This window comes from Megachile rotundata, chromosome 8, assembly GCF_050947335.1.
Source record: "Megachile rotundata isolate GNS110a chromosome 8, iyMegRotu1, whole genome shotgun sequence".
NCBI lineage: Eukaryota > Metazoa > Arthropoda > Insecta > Hymenoptera > Megachilidae > Megachile > Megachile rotundata.
Genome location: NC_134990.1, coordinates 11,899,358 through 11,921,824, shown reverse-complemented (window position 1 = coordinate 11,921,824; position 22,467 = coordinate 11,899,358). Strand labels below are relative to the sequence as shown.

General features: G+C 36.5%; 1 protein-coding gene across 4 annotated transcripts in view; it reads left to right on the top strand.

Annotated features, from left to right (window-relative positions):
• The window catches only part of LOC100878712 (membralin), a 90,492-nt gene that overhangs the window by 24,754 nt on the left and 43,271 nt on the right, over positions 1–22,467 (top strand). For all 4 annotated transcript variants that reach the window (XM_003705439.3, XM_076534663.1, XM_076534661.1 and 1 more), the window contains exon 10: positions 9,227–9,359. In XM_003705439.3, coding sequence (XP_003705487.2) covers positions 9,227–9,359 — 133 coding nt within the window. The remainder of the gene's footprint in view (positions 1–9,226; positions 9,360–22,467) is intronic.

The following is a 22,467-nucleotide window of genomic DNA, read 5'->3' as shown; positions in this document are numbered from 1 at the left end:
ATTTGGGATCTTTGGAAATTTGGGATCTAGGGGAATTTGGGATCTTAGGAAGTTTGGGATCTAGGGGAATTTGGGATCTTGGGAAATTTGGGATTCAAGGGAAATTTGGGATCTTGGGAAATTTGGGATTCTAGGGGAATTTGGCATCTTTGGAAATTGGGGATCTAGGGGAATTTGGGATCTTGGGAAATTTGGGACCTAACGAAATTTGGAGTCTAGAGAAATTTGGGATTTATGGAAATTTGGAATCTAGGGAAATGTGGGATCTATGGAAGTTTGGAATCTAGGGAAATTCGAGATCTATGGATGTTAGAATCTAGGGATATTGGAAGCTACGGTTATTCTACGATACATCAGTTGAATTACATTCGTTACAAAATTATTGTATAAATATGAAATATGTACTTCTTGTCATACATCAAGTGCGAAGAAATAACGAGGAAGTTACATGTGAATCATCGAAATTTCTGATAAACGAGTGCACGATTAATCAGCTCGTTATCATGCGGCTTACGGCGGAATTAATCGAGTCACTTGACGAAATTGATATACGCACACATGTCTCGGGTTATCGCCCGTTGAGAATACAGTGGATATTCTATATAAGCAAATCTTTCGGGAGTGAAGTTGTGCTTATATCGTACAGGTCCTACATTGATTGATGTCTTGCCGAACGTAGAAAAGGACAGAAGAGAAAAATATCACGGTCGCCGTTTGCGTATATCGTAAAGGTGCTACATTTCGAGCGAAGGAGATCGAACGTAAACAGACAGTGACCTATTAGAAGGACACTCCTAATCCAAGAATAAAACTTTTTTATTTTTGATTTTTTTTGTTGAAATTTTTTCCATCATATTTGTAACATTTTTCTCATTAAAATGAGACCAAACACGACATACTTCAGGACATATTTACTTGTAATTTCAAGTGTTACGCGTACATCGATGATTTTACTCTAATAAGATATTGGAAGTAAATATAACTCAAATTACGTCGTGTTTGGTCTCATTTTAATCAGGAAAACGTCACGAATATGATGGAAAAAGTTATATAAAAAAATGGATGAAAAATAAAAAAATTACCAATGCTCCAGTATTGCAAACAATCGAACAGACTTTTGATCTTTGCCGACTGCCACGATCGTAGCGTCTCTTTCTTTTTGACTCGCTATCCTCTTCGACGTGAGAAACTTTTATCGTCAATTAAACCAGTAAATATAGTCTAAATTATGTCGTGTTTGGTCTCATTTTAATCGGAAAAATGTCAAGAATTAATTGGTAAAAGTTTGATAACGAAAAAGTCAAAAATAAAAAAGTTTTATATTTGCATTGGTATTGTCTCACGGATACTCTAATACCCGGGTCACGTTACATTTCCCGGCAAGCGAACCTCCGGCGTCTCGAGGGGTCTTCCCCCCAGTGGTGGGGATAATATTTGTGCTTATATCGGAAAGGACATTTTTGCTTATATGGAATGAACACTGTACTACGCTTTATTCGATCTTCTGACGGGTTCAAGTTCTACATGAAACTAAATGCGTCTTCGATCGATATTTATTTGTACGCAAATGGACTCGGTTTACGATCATATTTATTGCCGTTCGGTGGCAAGAAAGATGACTCTGCCGATACTTTCTTTTAATTTTCTTGCTGTTTACTTTTACTGGGTACTTTAGGGATGCAGGAAGGGATGTGGAAAGATGTGGAGTATGTGAAGATATAGGCAGAGATATAGGAACATATGTGGAGATATAGAAATATAGGAATAGAATGAAAAAAATGAGAATTTTGAAATGTGGAAAGCTACACATATGTGGAAGCTTGGTATTCATATGTTATTCATGTATGTTTTATGTTCATACGTTATTCATATGTGTCATATGTTCAAATGACATTCATATGTTATTCGTACATGTTATGTGTTTATATCTTATTCATATATGTTATATGTTCATGTGTTATTCACATATGTCATATGTTCATATGTTATTCACATACATCATATGTTCATATGCTATTTACAAACATCATATGTTCATATGTTATTCACATACATCATGTGTTCATATGCTATTCACATACATCATATGTTCATATGTTATTCACATATGTCATATGTTCATATGTTATTCATAAACATCATATGTTCATATATTATTCATATGTTATTTACATACATCATATGTTCATATATTATTCATATGTTATACACATACATCATATGTTCATATATTATTCATATGTTATTTACATACATCATATGTTCATATATTATTCATATGTTATACACATACATCATATGTTCATATATTATTCATATGTTATTCGCATACATCATATGTTCATATATTATTCATATGTTATTCACATATGTCATACGTTCATATATTATTCATATGCTATTTACATACGTTATATGTTCATATGTTATTTACATACATTATATGTTCATATGTTATTCACATACGTTATGTGTTCATATATAATTCATATGTTACTTATGTACGTCATATGTTCATATGTGACACAAACATTAGATCCACATAAAAATGTCATCGGTGACAAGGCATTGAAAGCGTCAAATCATAACACAAAACAGTGGTTCATAATTACATTCGGGTAAAAGATAGAAACTCAGCAAGATGGCAAAGCGTGGGTTCGCAATTATAGCGAAACATACAACGGATCTTCCGTTAACAATTTCCAGCCATCCCCCCCCGAAACGGAGAGAAATTTTTCTCGAGTAACGAGGATCCTCTTGATCGGGTTTTTTCTTTTCGTTTTATTTCTTATTTTTTTTTCTCGTTCGCGGCGGAAAATGCTGGCGACATAAATTGGAACGTTCCCCGTGCAATTTCAGCGTCGCGCAAGATTATCGAGCGAGCGTTCGTCGTAGTTGCTCGAGGAATTTTAACGTCTTTATAAAAGTCAAGAGGCAGAGGAGAATGTCGAAGACGGTAGTTCTGCCGGGTGCTGTTGCTGCACACTTGCCCAGAGTCTGCGCGACGGGCTTACCGAGCTCAGGTAATGTCCGGCTAGTATGCATTTAAACGAGTGCATTATCCGTACATTATCCGCCGTCAAGATCATTTTGGCTTAGGCCCGTGTGTAACTGATTCATGCGTCTAGATGTTGTTAACCAAATAACGATATTTGCGACTATGATCGTCTCTATGGTGTCCCTGCTTCGTGCGAAGATATTTACCAATAGATGTTTGCTAGTTTCGTTTTATAGTGGAGTTCACTGTTGGGGATTTAGATTTTTGGGAATTTGGGAATGAGGGAGTTGAGAGATGTGGAAATTTGGGGATGTGGGAATTTGAGGATGTGGAAATTTGGGAATGTGGGAATTTAGGGATGTGACAATTTGAGGATATGACAATTTAGAGATGTGACAATTTGGGGATATGACAATTTGGGGATGTGGGCATTTGGGGATGTGATAATTTGGGGATGTGGGCATTTGGGGATATGACAATTTAGGGATGTGATAATTTGGGAATGTAGGAATTAGCATATGTGGAAATTGGGGAACGTGGGAGGAAGGTTAGAATTAGAGGATTGGACAATGTTGGAATAGGACAATGTTGGCATAGGACAATGTGGGAATTAGACAATGTTGGAATAGGAGAATGTGGGAATTGGACAATTTGATAATTCGGAAATGTGGGAATTGGCATACGTGGAAATTTGCATATGTGGAAATTTGCATATGTGGAAACTTGCATATGTGGGAATTGGGATACGTGGAAATTTGCATATGTGGAAACTTGCATATGTAGAAATTTGCATATATGGAAACTTGAGTATGTAGGAATTCGCATATGTGGGAATTGGGATACGTGGAAATTTGCATATGTGGAAGCTTGCATATGTGGTAATTTGCATATGTGGAAACTTGAGTATATAGGAATTCGCATATGTGGGAATTGGGATACGTGGAAATTTGCATATGTGGAAGCTTGCATATATGGTAATTTGCATATGTGGAAACTTGAGTATATAGGAATTTGCATATGTGGGAATTGGGATACGTGGAAATTTACATATGTGGAAACTTGCATATGTAGAAATTTGCATATATGGAAACTTGAGTATATAGGAATTTGCATATGTGGGAATAGGGATACGTGGAAATTTGCATATGTGGAAACTTGCATATATGGAAACTTGCATAAGTGAAAACTTGCATATGTGAAAACTTGCATATGTGGAAACTTGCATATGTGGGAATTTGGGTATGTGACAATTCGGAACACTTGAAAATTCACTAACATACCAATTCCCTAATACATAAACTACAAAATACAAAAATTTGGTAATCAACAAATTTAGTAACCTATTTTAAAATATCAGAACTACAGTCCTTCTCAACTACAAAACCTCTTTACACCCTCTTATTCAACCACTCCACAAGCGAATTATCTAGATTACTTTTACCTGTCCGTCGACGAATAATTCTTCGCTCCATCGTTCGAGAAAAGTGTCACATGTTGTCCATTTGTACGTTCAGGTTGTTAACTGCTGGCAGGATACTCATTAGCATTCTTTTCACGTTATTTTTGTTTGTTTCGTTGTACCGTGTCTGATCAAGAAACTAATTATCCGAGGTCGGTCCCCTTGGTCTAGAAGCCATTCATCCTTTACTTGTGCCTTCATCTACTGCCTCTTTTCCTACCTTTTTGTCCAATATACCGATGCCCTCTTTTCTTGGGTTAATATTTGACTCCCTTTGTCAAGTTTTTCACCTACATAAAAATTTAAACGTACTCAAGATATTTGTGTGGACCACATATTTTAGTCTCAAGCTTTCACAGAATTTTATTTTTAATATTTTGAAATGGAAATTGAGGAAAGACTTGTAGCATGAAAATTGTTCTATTATGTAATTTAGAAAAAATTAGTAACATCAGTTTAGCTAAACTGTCTCATATTAATGATTTCTTCACATATGTATTCTATTTTCTTTCTAAATATACCAAACGATTCAACAAGACAAATTAATAATATTTCTCACTTTTTTCCCAAAATATATGCAACAAAATAATCCTTGCAACGAAGGCGAAATATTCTCATCTATTTTAATTCTCATCGGTTCGTTAAAATATCGAAGTTGGTTAAATGTTTGCTTAAAATGTTCTCGTAAACTTGTAGCTAAATATACGATTAATTCCGCTCGTGTTAATACCAGCCTGAGTAAACGATACATTATAATTTCTCCATAGAATAATAGCTTGTGCATAGCATTTAACAATCGCCGGCATAATTCATAAACTTCGAATAATTCCAGTAAAGTTTGTGCAAAAAGAAGTATGAAAGGGAAGAATATTCTGAAGGAAGCTTTTGGTGCTTCCTCAAATTATAAAGCTATTGTGAAGATAATAAATTTATGAAATTTGTAACAAACAATTGTTTTAAAAATTGGGAACGTGGAATTATCATGCGAGGAATTACTGAGCGAGAAATTACAGCGTGCAGAAATACAGCACGTGAAATTAGTACGCGTAGAAATTCGGCATGTAAAGGTACCATGTGTGGGAATTCAGCACGTGGAATTCTCATATGTGGAAATTATGACGCGTGGAATTCTCATGTGTGGAAATTCGATGCGTGGAATTCTCATGTGTGGAAATTTAGTGCGTGAAATTCTCATATGTGGAAATTCGACGCGTGGAATTCTCATGTGTGGAAATTCGGCACGTAGAAGTACCACGCGTGGAATTCTCAAATGTGGAAATTACCACGCGTGGAATTCTCACATATGGAAATTACTACGCGTAGAAATTCGACGCGTGGAATTCTCACATATGGAAATTTGACACGCGTAGAAATTCGACGCGTGGAATTCTCACATTTGGAAACTTGACACGCATGGAAAGTCGATACATAGAATTCTCACATATGGAAATTTGACGCGTACAATTCTCACATACGGAAGTACCACGCGTGGAATTCTCATATGTGGAAATTACCACGCGTGGAATTCTCACATATGGAAATTACTACGCGTAGAAATTCGACGCGTGGAATTCTCACATATGGAAATTTGACACGCGTAGAAATTCGACGCGTGGAATTCTCACATTTGGAAATTTGACACGCTTTGAAATTCGATGCGTAGAATTCTCACATATGGAAATTCGACGCGTACAATTCTCACATATGGAAATTTGACACGCATGGAAATTCGATACATAGAATTCTCACAAAATTCCTATATCCCTAATTAAAATATAGTACATATCGCGGTAAACCGTAAACATGAAAAGAAGAGATAACAAGATACACGTACGTTAATTCTAAGGTTGATCTTTTCAACAAACAAACCCGTCCCTTTATTCCCGCGGGTTTACCACGGTAGACACTGTTGTTAATTAAAAAGCAGCCGCGTTTGAAAATGAAATTCAAACGAGACTAGGGAAACGTAGAAAAAGGGTTTCTTGGTCAAAAATTGAGATAAACAACACCGTAAGTTATTAATCGGGACGATAGCTGTTAGCAGTGAGTATTTGAGGTTTAAAAATAGCGAAACAACTCAGGGAATCGATACCGGCAATCGTCTGCTATCAAACCCACCGGCTCGTCCTATTAATCGAATAGTTTCCGCACAATTAAAAGTTCGTGGTGCAGCGTACAAGACTCGCCCCATGTAAATTTAATACCAACCCCCACGGGCCATTATACCGTTAAAACGATACGTTCGGTACGTTCCGCCAGTCGTTTTTATTGTTTCGCAGGCGTTGAACGTTAAATCTCACTTATAGGGTGAAACATCGCCCAAGTTATTTCGTCTGAAACGACTTTCCGTCAAACAAGCCGTGAACGAAAATTTACATAGCGACCAACGAACGGCATAACTCGAAAATATGCTCCCTCTAAGTTCCTTACAATTTGTCACGTGTCAGTGAAAATTTCTAACCCTCATTTCGGAAATTCACTTCCCTACTCTATTCTCTACAATTTTTTATATCTGCTTGTGTAATGTACTCGTTAGTCAATTTTTTTTTATAAAACGGAAAGGGATCTTTTGATGTAATGATAATTAGACGAAGTTCATCATGCATATGCTTATGTACGTATGATGACACATGTGGTGAAGTACATGATGAATATGCTTATACACATGACACATATGGTGAGGCATATGTTACATATGATAAGACATATAATAAATATAATTATTCACATGGTAAATATACTTATACACATGACACATATGGTGAGACATATGTTACATATGATAAGACACATAATAAATATAATTATTCACATGAAAAATGTACTTATACACATGACACATATGGTGAGACATATGTTACATATGATAAGACACATAATAAATATAATTATTCACATGATAAATATAATTATACACATGACACATATGGTGAGGCATATGTTACATATGATAAGACATATAATAAATATAATTATTCACATGGTAAATATACTTATACACATGACACATATGGTGAGACATATGTTACATATGATAAGACACATAATAAATATAATTATTCACATGATAAATATACTTACACACGTGATGAATATTATTATGCACATGATACATATGATTATACACATGATGAATATTATTATGTACATGATAAATATACTTACACACATGATACATATGAGGCACATGATAAATGTAATTACACACATGACACATATGAGGAATAGATATAATTATGTACATGACGAATATAATAATATTCCATAATAAATGTAATCATACAAGGTAAATAAAGAGAGACTGAAAGAGAGATAAAAGATGATAAAAAATGGCTTCTAACAGATCTGTAAAATAATGCAAGCAAGGTAGCACCTTACTGGTTAAATCCTGTTCAGAGAAAACAAAGCTAATGCGTTTCGAGGAAAGTATAGAACAATGTTATACAGCTAGCGTGTTTCCTAATGAATTGTAACGATATGAAAACCCCCAGGGGGCCGGACGGAAATAATAAAAGTATCCTAGGGTGTGTCGTGGCCAGGTCACGAAAGTGCAAAACGACCAAGCAGAAATACGACGCTCCGAGGTGATTAATGACAACGTTGAAACTTTTCTACCGAGGAATTGACACTATATTTTATCGATTTGAAAAGAAAACAAAATAGCTAATTATGTTGAATTATTCTGTGAAGTCTGAATTTCCATATGTGAGAATTCCATGCGTCCAATTTCCACATATGAGAGTTCCATGCGTCGAATTTCCATATGTGAGAATTCCACGCGTAATAATTTCCATATGTGAGAATTCCACGCGTCGAATTTCCATATGTGAGAATTCCACATATGAGAATTCCACGCGTCGAATTTCCATATGTGAGAATTCCACGCGTCGAATTTCCATATGTGAGAATTTCACGCGTCGAATTTCCATATTTGAGAATTCCATGCGTAATAATTTCCACATATGAGAATTCCACGCGTCGAATTTCCATATGTGAGAATTCCACGCGTCGAATTTCCACATATGAGAATTCCACGTGTCGAATTTCCATATGTGAGAATTCCACGCGTCGAATTTCCATATGTGAGAATTCCATGCGTAATAATTTCCACATATGAGAATTCCATGCGTCGAATTTCCACACATGAGAATTCCACTCGTCGAATTTCCACATATGAGAATTCCATGCGTCGAATTTCCATATGTGAGAATTCCACGCGTCGAATTTCCATATGTGAGAATTCCACGCGTCGAATTTCCATATATGAGAATTCTACGCGTCGAATTTCCACACATGAGAATTACACGCGTCGAATTGCCACATATGATAATTCCACGCGACGAATTTCCACATATGAGAATTCCACGCGTAGTAATTTCCACACATGGTACCTTTACGTGTGGAATTTCTACGCGTAGTAATTTCACATGCTGTATTTCCACGCGCTGTAATTCCTCGCTAGGTAATTTCACGCATGATAATTCCACATTCCCAAATTTTTATCTCCATATTCCCACCCGCCGAGTTTCACTTTTCTAGCCTAAACATATAGCATCTTTAAAACAAAAATTGATGTTAACGTCACTCTGAACTGACAGAAATAATTTATCTTCTAATTTCAAATAAAAATTGTAAACAGTAAAAAGTTGCAAATAACAATATTAAAGCTTACAAACGAATAAAAAGTGTAGCAGATAAATATTACTTGTGTATCATTGTAGCGTGCAATCACTCTCAGATGATTGATTCGGCGTGATCGTCTGTTACAGGAATGGAGGCAATTATGTCCGAGTTTTTCAACGACACATCGACTGCTTTTTATATTATACTTATCGTCTGGATTGCTGATCAATACGATGCTATTTGCTGTCACACACCCGTCACGAAGAGACACTGGCTTCGGTGAGTGATGCAGAATTAAATTATTGGAATATTGCGTAACATCAGTCTGCAAAACGCACGATTTTCCGCGTAATTTTTCGTTTGATATTCACAAACGAAACGCGTAACCTCGTACGCTCAAATCGCTGTAATTAAAAATACGTAAAAATATGAGGTTCGTAAATTCTTCCCTTTAATTCAGTACACATTTAGTACATGTATATAGTGCATTATAGATGCAATTTTTACGAACTCGTAAACGTGGGTTACGTATATAAACTCTTTGAGCATGACGTACCAGGTGCGTCATAATTAATCATAGTTACAGTGTGAAAATACAGTTGAAATTTTATGTCAATTTGATAGCAATTGACTGTGAAAATAATTTGACTGAAACTCATAAATCTAACCTCTCTTAGTATGACGCACTAGGTGCGTCAGAACCACAGCTATAATATTATGGCAAAGAAAGTTGAAATTTTACGTCATTTGGTATCCATCGACTGTGCAAATAATTGGACTTGATCTCATAAACGTGAGCTACGTATCAACCCCCTTTCAGCATGACGCACCAGGTGTGTCAGACTAATCACAGCTATAATATTATGGCAAAGAAAGTTGAAATTTTACGTCATTTGGTATCCATCGACTGTGCAAATAATTGGACTTGATCTCATAAACGTTAGCTACGTATCAACCCCCTTTCAGCATGACGCACCGGGTGTGTCAAACTAATCACAGCTATAATATTACATATAAAGACAAATTAAAAAATTTTGTAATTTCTGCATTCGTTGAACGGTTCAGAAATGATTGAAATATCCGTAATAACGAGTTCATTCGCAGAAATTGGTCCATACTTTTTAGATTGTCTTAAGGATGATCGAAAGAGCATTTAATTAAAAAGGATTAAGCCGTATTAAGTAACGAGTCGTTGGTGGTCCCAGGCACATCGGTTAGCTCCGTCTTTTCTCTTTATTCCGGTCTTTGTAACTCTGGCTTAAACTGAAACGATCAAAGTGTCTGGTTCACCACGAAATATCCTTTGTTGGGTGACGATAAAACGTCTTGTCTGTCTTGTCGTGGCAACTTTGCGAACGAACCAACGGGAGTTTAATATGCAACGCGAGTGAATTAAAAAATAAAGACCTGTCCTTTGCGTTCAACCTGCGAACGATGGGAGCGACGCTTTGCGAGCGTATGATGGTCCTTTCAAAATATTTAGACGCGGATGGTAAGCCGTGTAGAGGAACTGGGAGGCCGGGGATTTGCGGATTTGGGGGAATATGGAGTTGAGAGATTTGGGGATTTAGGAATTTAGGAATTTAGGAACTTGAGAATTTGGGATTTGAGGATTTGAGAATTTGGGAATTTGGGAATTTGGGAATTTGGGAATTTGGGAATTTAGGAATTTAGGAACTTGAGAATTTGGGAATTTAGGAATTTAGGAATTTAGGAATTTAGGAATTTAGGAATTTAGGAATTTAGGAATTTAGGAACTTGAGAATTTGGGATTTGAGGATTTGAGAATTTGGGAATTTGGGAATTTGGGAATTTGGGAATTTGGGAATTTAGGAATTTAGGAACTTGAGAATTTGGGAATTTAGGAATTTAGGAATTTAGGAATTTAGGAATTTAGGAATTTAGGAATTTAGGAATTTAGGAACTTGAGAATTTGGGATTTGAGGATTTGAGAATTTGGGAATTTGGGAATTTGGGAATTTGGGAATTTGGGAATTTGGGAATTTAGGAATTTAGGAACTTGAGAATTTGGGAATTTAGGAATTTAGGAACTTGAGAATTTGGGAATTTAGGAATTTAGGAATTTAGGAACTTGAGAATTTGGGATTTGAGGATTTGAGGATTTGAGAATTTGGGGATTTGGGAATTTGGGAATTTGGGAATTTAGGAATTTAGGAACTTGAGAATTTGGGAATTTAGGAATTTAGGAACTTGAGAATTTGGGAATTTGGGAATTTGGGAATTTAGGAACTTGAGAATTTGGGAATTTAGGAATTTAGGAACTTGAGAATTTGGGAATTTGGGAATTTGGGAATTTGGGAATTTGGGAATTTGGGAATTTGGGAATTTAGGAATTTAGGAACTTGAGAATTTGGGAATTTAGGAATTTGGGAATTTAGGAATTTAAGAGCTTGAGAATTTGGAAATTTAGGAATTTAGGAGCTTGAGAATTTGGGATTTGAGAATTTGGAAATTTAAGAATTTAGGAACTTGATAATTTAAAAAATTTAAACACCAAGAAATATAAAAATTATGTAATGTTCATAAGTATATAAATTTCCAAATTTAACACCATAGAATATCCAATTTTTCAAACTCCATATTCCCCTTTTTGTACTGATCTAAACCTTACTGTCCAGTGCCACATAATAAGATTCCACATCACATTCGCAGTCGGTAACAGTAAGTTCTGAGCTAATTACGTTCATCTGTTAAAGTGGGTTACCTCGTGTAAGTCTATCAGCACGATTCAATAATTCCGAATTTTAGAGTATCGTTCGACCATTCATTCATTTGATCGAACGGTTTTATACAGAGACATCTGTCTTTGACAAAAGACAGGATCAGAATAAATCCCTAGTGTAATAGAAATGGAGTTTTACGCTCTATGAAACTGACAAGAACTGAGCCATGTTTTAATACCGTTGTACTTACAAAGATATAGAGATAGATATTAGGGACATTAGGGAACAATTAAGAAAAATTGACGGTAATAGCTTCTTGTCGCTTTGCATGTTTGAACAATTCAGTAATGCGTGATCGAATGGTCGCTAATGCTGAGCCGAGTTAAAGCACCCTTAAAGCGGAACATTTTCAATTATTTTCAAACTTTCATGCTTAACCTTTCATTATTAGAGTCATTACATTCTAAGTATTTTTGGTTTCTTAGTCACATCCGAACCCTTACCTTAGCAGTAGAGTCTGCAGTTTTCCATTCGTGTCGAGGTATTGCTGCTTTTATTACTTGCTCACTGAAAAGACACACTTCATACGTCACTCGCATTTCCATCTCCCGCCGAATTTTAGCTAAACCGATAGAAAATCAGAAACTGTTTTCCCTCGGCAATGTCACAAAAATTGTTAGCCCACTCCGAGCTTTTGTGAAACGTAAAAATTCTTCGAAGAGTCACTCTCGAGTCATCAAGTACGCAGCAAAATAAAAGTACGTATCAAGTTCCAAGTATCAGATTTCAGGTATCAAGTATCAGGTTTCAAATATCAAGTTTCAAGTATCGAGTTACAAGTCTGGTCGGTAAAAGTACGTATCAAGTTCCAAGTATCAGGTTTCAGGTATCATGTATCATGTTTCAGATATCAGGTTTCGAGATCCAAGTATCAGGTTTCAGGTTTCAAGTGTCAGGTTTCACATATCAAGTTTCAGGTTCTGAGTATCAGGTTTCAGGTATCGAGTGTCAAGTTTCACGTATCAAGTTTCAGGTTCTGAGTATCAGGTTTCAGGTATCGAGTATTAGGTTTCACATATCAAGTTTCAGGTTCTGAGTATCAGGTTTCAGGTATCGAGTGTCAGGTTTCACGTATCAAGTTTCAGGTTCTGAGTATCAGGTTTCAGGTATCGAGTATTAGGTTTCACATATCAAGTTTCAGGTATCGAGTGTCAGGTTTCAGATATCAAGTTTCTAGTTACAAGTATCAGGTTTCAGGTATCAGGTACCAAGTTTCAAGTATGTTCACTCCTTACGAATCCTAATGATTTATCACACATATTCTCCTTCGAAATAAACAGTTTCTCTGTCTTCCGTATTTCAGCAGTTCCTGATTATTTTGTCATGAAAGAGAAAAGCAGCGTGCTCTTTATGTAAACAGTAGTACAAGTCAACGGTATATCAGACGCGCTTTTATCTTTGACTGACTCTACTTTAAATTTAAAATCGACGCTATGAAAAAGAAATTAAAAGAATTGTGCTGTTACCAAAAATCTCTAAATTATAAAATAGCTATTAATAATTGTAATTATAATTCTACGTACCTCTATTTTCATCGCAATATTTAACACTCATATTACAATGCCCTACTATTACATTTTTATACTTCTTTCTCTACTATAATTTACCTAAACGAATTTGTCCATACTTCAGTGCGATACTCAGTCTTCGGTCGTATCGAGATAGTTTCTCAGCGAAGCACGATCGTAAGGACAGTTATGTTTCCTCTAGGTTAGTTCCCGGTTAGACAGGAAGCATTAGAACAACCGGTGTTAGGCGACAATTAAACAGATCTGACGGTGATAATATCCTCGTAGTATCGGGTCCAAGTATCCGAATTACGCGTTCCATTGTATCGAATCTGTGTCGTCGACCGCGGCGTTTACACTAGATCGACTTTAATCACAGGAACAGGATACGTTCGATAAACGATTAATCGAGATCCCTTTGCCCCGTAGAAATTAGTTTCTTCGAATCGGAGGAAAAGCACTTCGTTTGACCTCCTTTTCGTGCTCGAGCTTAGATCGGCTTTCGTCACGTAAAGGAAGTAGATTTAACGAACGGTAATAGCACTTTCTGTTAAAATTACCTTTTCAAAATCACTGCTTTTATTCTTCCTAATTCTCTTACAATTAAACCTTCGATGCTTTTCCTTACGTTTACGTACTTTGTTGTATTCGTTATAACTACATGTTTTATTAATTAATACATGTTTATATTAATTAATCTTGTATTATACATTTACAATTACAGATTTTATTCTTTGTGGACTTTAGCATACTTGCACCTGATAAATGCATACATTTATAAATGAAAAAATAAATTTATAAATAAAAATTTCAATGAACAAATTTTTGTTTAAAAATTACATCACATAATCAATTTTTTTTGCATCAAATCAATTGCATTATGAATGATTCAAACTGTTTGTTTTCTAAAATTATTTCATTTTACAGAAAGATTATTTTATTTATTTAAGGTTACACTGATTGTAAGCTTGTATTTATATTTTTTGACGGACAGTGTCAGATGTAACCGCGATTCAGTTTACTGCTCCACGATCTCTGGTTCTTGAGGTTTTGGTTCACTAACCCCGGTATGCGACTAACACCGAATACTGTCGATCGACTATTTCTACGGGTCATCCGGTTTTAATTGGAAACTCGACTTCCGCTTACACGCGGTTTATCCGACACTTCGTGTCCAATCGTCGTCCCTATTCCACCGTCATTCGTGAGCCACGGTCTTCATGGGACGACACTGATGGAAATTAGGACGATAGTTAATTGTCATTGCAATCGATAAGACATCTCACAAAAATTTCAAAATTAAATATTTCTTTGCAAAATAATTGTTTTTTATTTATTCTATCATATGGGAACATGTTAATATTTTAACATCGATAAAAATATTCATACATAAAATAATAAAAATGTTATGAATCAGATTCTTCCTAATCTTCACACATTTTATCATATGTGAACATATTAACATTTTAACATTGATAAAAATATTCTCATACATAAAATAATAAAATTGTTATGAACAAAGTTCTTCCTAATCTTCACACATTTTATCATATGTGAACATATTAACATTTTAACATTGATAAAAATATTCATACATAAAATAATAAAATTGTTATGAATCAGATTCTTCCTAATCTTCACACATTTTATCATATGTGAACATATTAACATTTTAACATTGATAAAAATATTCTCATACATAAAATAATAAAAATGTTATGAATCAGATTCTTCCTAATCTTCATACATTTTATCATATGTGAACACATTAACATTTTAACATTCATAAAAATATAATCGTACATAAAATAATAAAATTGTTATGAACCTAGTTCTTCCTAATCTTCACACATTTTATCATATGTGAACACATTAACATTTTAATATTGATAAAAATATTCTCATACATAAAATAATAAAATTGTTATGAACCTAGTTCTTCCTAATCTTCACACATTTTATCATATGTGAACACATTAACATTTTAAAATTAACAAAAATACACTCATACATAAAATAAAATTTTGATGAACATTTTTCTAATCTTGCTCTTCACGACCTCCTGTCCTATTGAACACATCAAATAAATTATAACAAAGTAAGAAGAGTAATAAAATCAGCAATAAGATAAACAACTTCATCTTAAATCCAAATGAATATCACAAATAAGTCTTCCCGTGAAAATCTTTCGAGTCGAATTCTCAGCAGGTGGTTTTGTCGCGAATCAGAATGAAACTTTGAAGCAAAATCAAGACACTGCACAATAGGTAGCGTTCCTGTGTTCCGTTCGCGAGCAGGAAATCGTATGCAATATAAAGGAATAGACATTGCCGGAAGGGCAATGCTACTGAAAGTTCAACGATCGTCACGCCTGATATCTGTTCTATGCGAAGTTAGGTGTTTTCACGTGTTGTTCGGTACTCTTTCCACATATCTGAAACGCAGACTCGAGATAGCTCGACCAGCTTCTTCTCCCTGGTTCCTTTATTCTCAATTTTCGCGCACGAGAAGCCTTGCAACTATTTCATGGGAATGGAACGAATAATTTCTCGCTAACTTTGCAGACGTTTACTTATGGTGTCACTATTTTTTTGTTCTTTTGGTAATTATTTTGGTGGAGAAATTTGTATTGATGTTCGGGACAAAATAATTGTTGCGAGCTGTTTTGTAAATTGTTGCGATTATTTTGCGTGTGTGTGAATTCCATGTGTCGAGTTTTTACTAGTAGTAATTTACACATATGGGAATTCCACGCGTAGTAATTTTTACATGTGAGAATTCCATGCGTAGTAATTTGCACATATGAGAATTCCATGCGTAGTAATTTCCACATATGAGAATTCCATGTGTAGTAATTTCCATATATGAGAATTCCACGCGTAGTAAATTCCACATATGAGAATTCCATGCGTAGTAATTTCCACATGTGAGAATTCCATGCGTAGTAACTTCCACATATGAGATATCCACGCGTAGTAATTTCCACATATGAGAATTCCACGTGTAGCAATTTCCACATGTGAGAATTCCATGCGTAGTAATTTTCACATATGAGATATCCACGCGTAGCAATTTTCACATATGAGGTATCCACGCGTAGTAATTTCCACATGTGAGAATTCCACGCGTAGTAATTTCCACATATGAGAATTCTACGTGCAGCAATTTCCACATGTGAGAATTCCATGCGTAGTAATTTTCACATATGAGATATCCACGCGTAGTAATTTCCATATATGAGAATTCCACGCATAGTAATTTCCACATATGAGAATTCCACGTGTAATAATTCCCACATATGTGAATTCCATGCATAGTAATTTTCACATATGAGATATCCACGCGTAGTAATTTCCATATATGAGAATTCCACGCGTAGTAATTTCCATATGTGAGAATTCCATGTGTAGTAATTTCCACATATGAGAATTCCACGCGTAGTAACTTCCATATATGAGAATGCCACGCGTAGTAATTTCCGCATATGAGAATTCTACGTGTAATAATTCCCACACATGAGAATTCCATGCATAGTAATTTCCATAATTTCACGTGTAGTAATTCCACGCGTCCATAATTCCACGCGTAGTATTTCCACGCGTCCATAAATCCCCGCGTAGAAATTCCACGCGTCATAATTTCACGCTCCGTATTTCCACGGAGTCACAATTCCACTCGTAATAACTCTACGCCGCGTATTTCCCCGCGCGCACCAGAATAATTCCCACAGCTGCCGAGAATAAAGCGAAATACTGAAAACAGTTACGAAAACGTTCATTAACGTTAATATCGCATTTCATTAACGATTACCCAGCGTTTCACGTACATTTTATCTCGCGGCTCTTCTTGTTCCTTTTATTTGCTTGTTTTTCGTAAACAAGGATTTGCTGGTGGATCTGGCGTGGTAAATAATTTGAGAGAGGGTCGAGTATAAATTTGACATAATTAAGAACGAACGTATTTTTAATTTAACTCCGCTGAAATATTTCATTCTTTCCGCGGGTCTTAGCACACTCTCTGCCCGTTTCGTATTATCTTTCGCCGCTGTGAATTTCTTAATCATTTTTCTCGCTTCTTTTCACGCGCCCATGGTTTCATTCTCTTTCGCAGTTTTCGTGCTTTTTTTCATGGTTATGAAACGGGGTATCGCAATGAAAAATCATTGGGTTACCTTTACTACGATAACATTATTGAAAGGTTTAAACGGTATGTGGAAATTACTACACATGGAATTCTCACGTGTGGAAATTACTATGCGTGGAGTTCTCACATGTGGAAATTACTACGCGTAGAATTTTGAAGAAATTTTTCAACCCACGTCCTACAGTATATTTCACGTATGTGTTCCACATATGATACGTATTGACCAGAGCTACTCCTCGCGTCGTCTCTAACTTTCCCATAGAACTACCGTCAACGATCAAGGAATTATCGCTTAGGTTTCGAACAGACGGCAGTATTAAATTATTGCATCAGAGTATTATCCATCCCGGTGTCACTGTTTGCACGAACCCATTCGAATGTCCGTGTGTGTACAGATAAGTGAACCACGTAGAAGGAAGGCCTTCCCTGAAATAGGACTGAACGTGCGTTATCTACGAGGCGTCGGGAATCCAGACCCACGATCGGGAATAAAATGCACAACCCTCGTGGTCACCGAACAACCCCGTATCATCAACACCAATGGATCGCGATCTAACTCTATCCCTCTTCGTGGCTATTCCGCTGCTAAGAGTGTCCACATTGACTATCAGTAAACACATATGAACGGTATAAAAGATACGACTTAAACCGTAAATGCGGGAACATGGTCCGCACTTGGACGCATAACTCTAAACAGAGGATGACTGCACTCTAATGCGGTCGGGGAAGATTATGTGGACTGCGGAAGGCTAACTGTGTTATTCCGTCATTTTGAAGAGACTTAATGGGCTGTGAATCCTTTGCATTGCTTTTAAGGGGATCAAGTTTTGAAAAACGTTGCAGGTTTAGTTGGAATGGGGGATGTTATATGTGATGGTGGAGAAATGGTAGTTGGGGATTTGGGGGTTTGCTAATTTTGGGATTTGGGGTGTGAGGGACTTGAAAATTCAGAAAATAGAGAGTTTGGTACAAAAAGAATTCAACGTGTAAGAAATTTGGGGAGTAGGGAATTGGGGGAGTGCGGAATCTGGAGCGTACAGAATATGGGAAATAGGAAATTAAGATAATGGGAACCTTGGGGAGTAAGAAATCTGGAATATAGGGAATTAGGGGAGCAGGAAATTTAGGAAATAGGGAATTAGAGCAGTAGAGAATTGGGGGAGTAGGAAATTCAAAGAGTAACAAATTCAGAGCGTAGAAAATAAGGGTAGTAAATTTAGGAAATACAGAATTTGAAAAATTATAAATCTTAGCACCAGGAAATTTGAAAATCTAAAAATTTGCAAATCTAAAAATCTAAAAATCTAAAAATTTAAAAATCTAAAATCTAAAAATCTAAAAATCTAAAAATCTAAAAATCTAAAAATCTAAAAATCTGCAAATCTAAAAATCTAGAAATCCAAAAACCTAACAATCTAATACCCCAAAAATCTCAATAATTGCACAAACTAAAATAAAACTGATTACATCAACATTCACCAAAACAGCAAAATTTATCAAGTAGATTTCATTTAAAAGAAAACAGTTTTGCAATCATGCAAACATTTAATTAATAAAGATAAACATATTACAATCTCTCTGACGTACATATTTGCTTGTTAATAAAAAACGATAGAACTTAAAATGACGCAATTTCCATAATTTATTTAAACGACGAATGTTGGCCAATATTTGTTGATTCTCGTGACTGGATCACGATAACGAAATACTGTGCCATTGTCAATGATAATTCACTTATGGTTTAGTAACCCGAGACCATACACGCCCTCTCATCAATCATACTCAGCGTCCACTATTGTCTCTAATTCTTTATAATGGATCACGTTGGAAAATGTATTAGTATATATTAGACACATAGCATCAATGTATCAATTCACACGTGTATAAAATATATTTCCTTCTTTTGGAAATGAGAAAATGTGTAGTAGTTGGGGAGTAGGTAACACTTCACTCGATATCGTGTGCTTGGTTCTCAACCCTTAAATATGTTGTCGAGGAGCACTGTAACATAGCTGTGTTTTTACATATGTGACATATGCATTTTTCATATGTTGACATATTATGGTTTCATCAAATATTGCAATTGTATTAAAATATATTAATTAGTGACGTATGAAGTTGCAGTAGTGTAACAGAGTTACATTTTTACATATGTGACATATGCATTTTTCATATGTGACATATGCATTTTACATATGTTGACACATTATGGTTTCATCAGATATTGCAGCTGTACTAAAATATATTAATTAGTGACGTATGAAGTTGCAGAAGTGTAACATAGTTACATTTTTACATATGTGACATATGCATTTTCCATATGTGACATATGCATTTTTCATATGTTGACATATTATGGTTTCATCAGATATTGCAGCTGTATTAAAATATATTAATTAGTGACGTATGAAGTTGCAGAAGTGTAACAGAGTTGCATTTTTACATATGTGACATATGCATTTTTCATATGTGACATATGCATTTTTCATATGTTGACATATTAGGGTTTCATCAGATATTGCACTTGTATTAAAATATACTAATTAGTGAAGTATGTATCAAATAGCAGTACTACAACACAGCTATATTTTCACATATGTGCTGATTCCACGTTTTCACTTTCTATATAATCCATATACAACGTCTCACAATAATTCCAATTATTTGGCAATTCTATAAAATTCTTACAAGAAAACACGTGAAAACCGTATCAGTACGAACGTGATCGATATATGGCGTAAGAAAGTTTGCCTAAGTCGAACAGGTGATGTTAGCCTGTCGTCATAAGAAGTAATCTGCGATACGCTTTTATTTCTTTTAAAAAGCCGAGGATAAACGCAATCAAGCAATTGGTTTCGCAGGCAGGCACGGCCGGTTAAAACCTCAACCCCGTGGTAAGAGTTTCATCCATTTGTTCAACGATTTAAAAGGGTCGCTACTCGTAGACTAGTGTGTGTACGTGCGCGTATGTTGTCGAAAACAATTAGAAAAGTGCTTTGTCGAAGCGTTTCGGGGAGCATTGCGGAGTAATATCGATTCAACGTTTGATTCTTGAATGCAAGACGAAAAGAACCGCTTCGTTTCACCGTTCGTTAAATCAGCGATTCACGCGTCGTAATTTTACGCGTAGTAATTCTGCGAGTCCTATTTCTGTGCGGGGTTTCTCTGCCGATGGTAATTATACATGTTGTATTTCTATGGGTTGCGTTTCAACGTGTCGTCATTTCACATGTGCGTGGTACATTTGTCTACGCACCGTAATTCCACGCGGAGTAACTCCACGCGTCCATAATTCCATGCGTAATAAATCCACGTGCTATAATTTCACGCGTAGTAGTTCCACGCGCCGTAATTCCACGCGCTGTAATTCCACGCATCCATAATTCCACGCGTGGTAATTCCACGCATCCATAATTCCACGCGTAGTAAATCCATGCGTCGTAATCCCACGCGTAGTAATTCCACGCGACCATAATTCCACGCGCAGTAATTCCACGCATCCATAATTCCACGCGTAGTAATTCCACGCATCCATAATTCCACGCGTAGTAAATCCATGCGTCGTAATTCCACGCGTAGTAATTCTACGCCCCATAATTCCACGCACCGTAATTCCACACGTAATAAATCCACGCACCGTAATCCCACGCGTAGTAATTCCACGCGTCCATAATTCCACGCGCAGTAATTCCACGCATCCATAATTCCACGCGTCCATAATTCCTTGCGTAGTAATTCCACGCGTAGTAATTCCACGCATTCATAATTCCACGCGTAGTAATTCCACGCATCCATAATTCCACGCGTTCATAATTCCTCGCGTAGTAATTCCACGCGTAGTAAATCCACACGCCGTAATTCCACGCGTAGTAATTCTACGCTCCGTAATTCCACGCGTAATAAATCCACGCACCAAAATTCTACGCGCCAAAATACTTCCAACAAATTTGCAGCATCAAATACAGTTTCAATCTTAATCAGTTAACAAGAAATTTGACCTTTCAGCTTTGAGGGATATCTTACCCTATGAAATACATTCATGTAACGTCATGTGAGAACAATTTCTGAGTAGACTGCCTGTTTCGTATGAAATATATTCAAAGCATCGAAGGCATTAGAAAAGGGAAAAGTAGAGTGGAAGGCAATTCGAGATCATCGGCCCCACCTAACAGTACAGCAACTCTGCCCAGGGCTCCACAGTGTACAGGTTATGTTTGCACTGTAATTTTCCAGCCAACTCGCTGATGTACCTCGTGGACACGGAGCGGAAGGGTAGCACAGAGAGATAGAGAGAACGAGAGGAGCTCTCCCGCCCCCATAACGACCCATACTCCCAGTACACTCACCACCCATCATGCTGAAATAACACCCCAGGCAGTTGAGCCGCACTCGTGGTATGCGTTCATGGGGCCCCTTACCGTTGCCACGGTGTCCGCTCGATGTGTGCTTGTTATTTATATAATTGCTCAATAGCCTCAATTACGGGCCTTATTCAATCATAATCATCCCCCGGTGTTATTTGCGGACAAGCCCAGCTGATTGTGAGCACTCGACGCGCCACTTGCAAGCTGGCGACGCGTGGCGTCGACGCCGGTAATGACACACCGACGGCACCCGCCGTGCACTGCGAGAACGATGCCTTTCGTCGCGGTTAATTCGCTGCTGGCCAGATGCAAATCCGACGTCATTCAATGGAACTGTTCGACCGTGTTTATCTACGTTTTCGAATTTTAGGATTTTAGGGGATTAGAGGTTTGGGAGGCGAATATGGGTGGCAAGTTTGGGATATGGGGACTTTCGGATGTAGGGACTTTGGGACATGTGGAGTATGGAGTGTAGGGACTTGGAGACATGTGGATTATAGGGTTTAGGGACTTGGGGACATGTGGACTATGGGGTGTAGGGACTTTGGGGCAAGTGGACTTTGGGACATATGGGCTTTGGGATATGTGGATTTGGGAACATGTGGATTTGTGGATATGTGGACTTGGG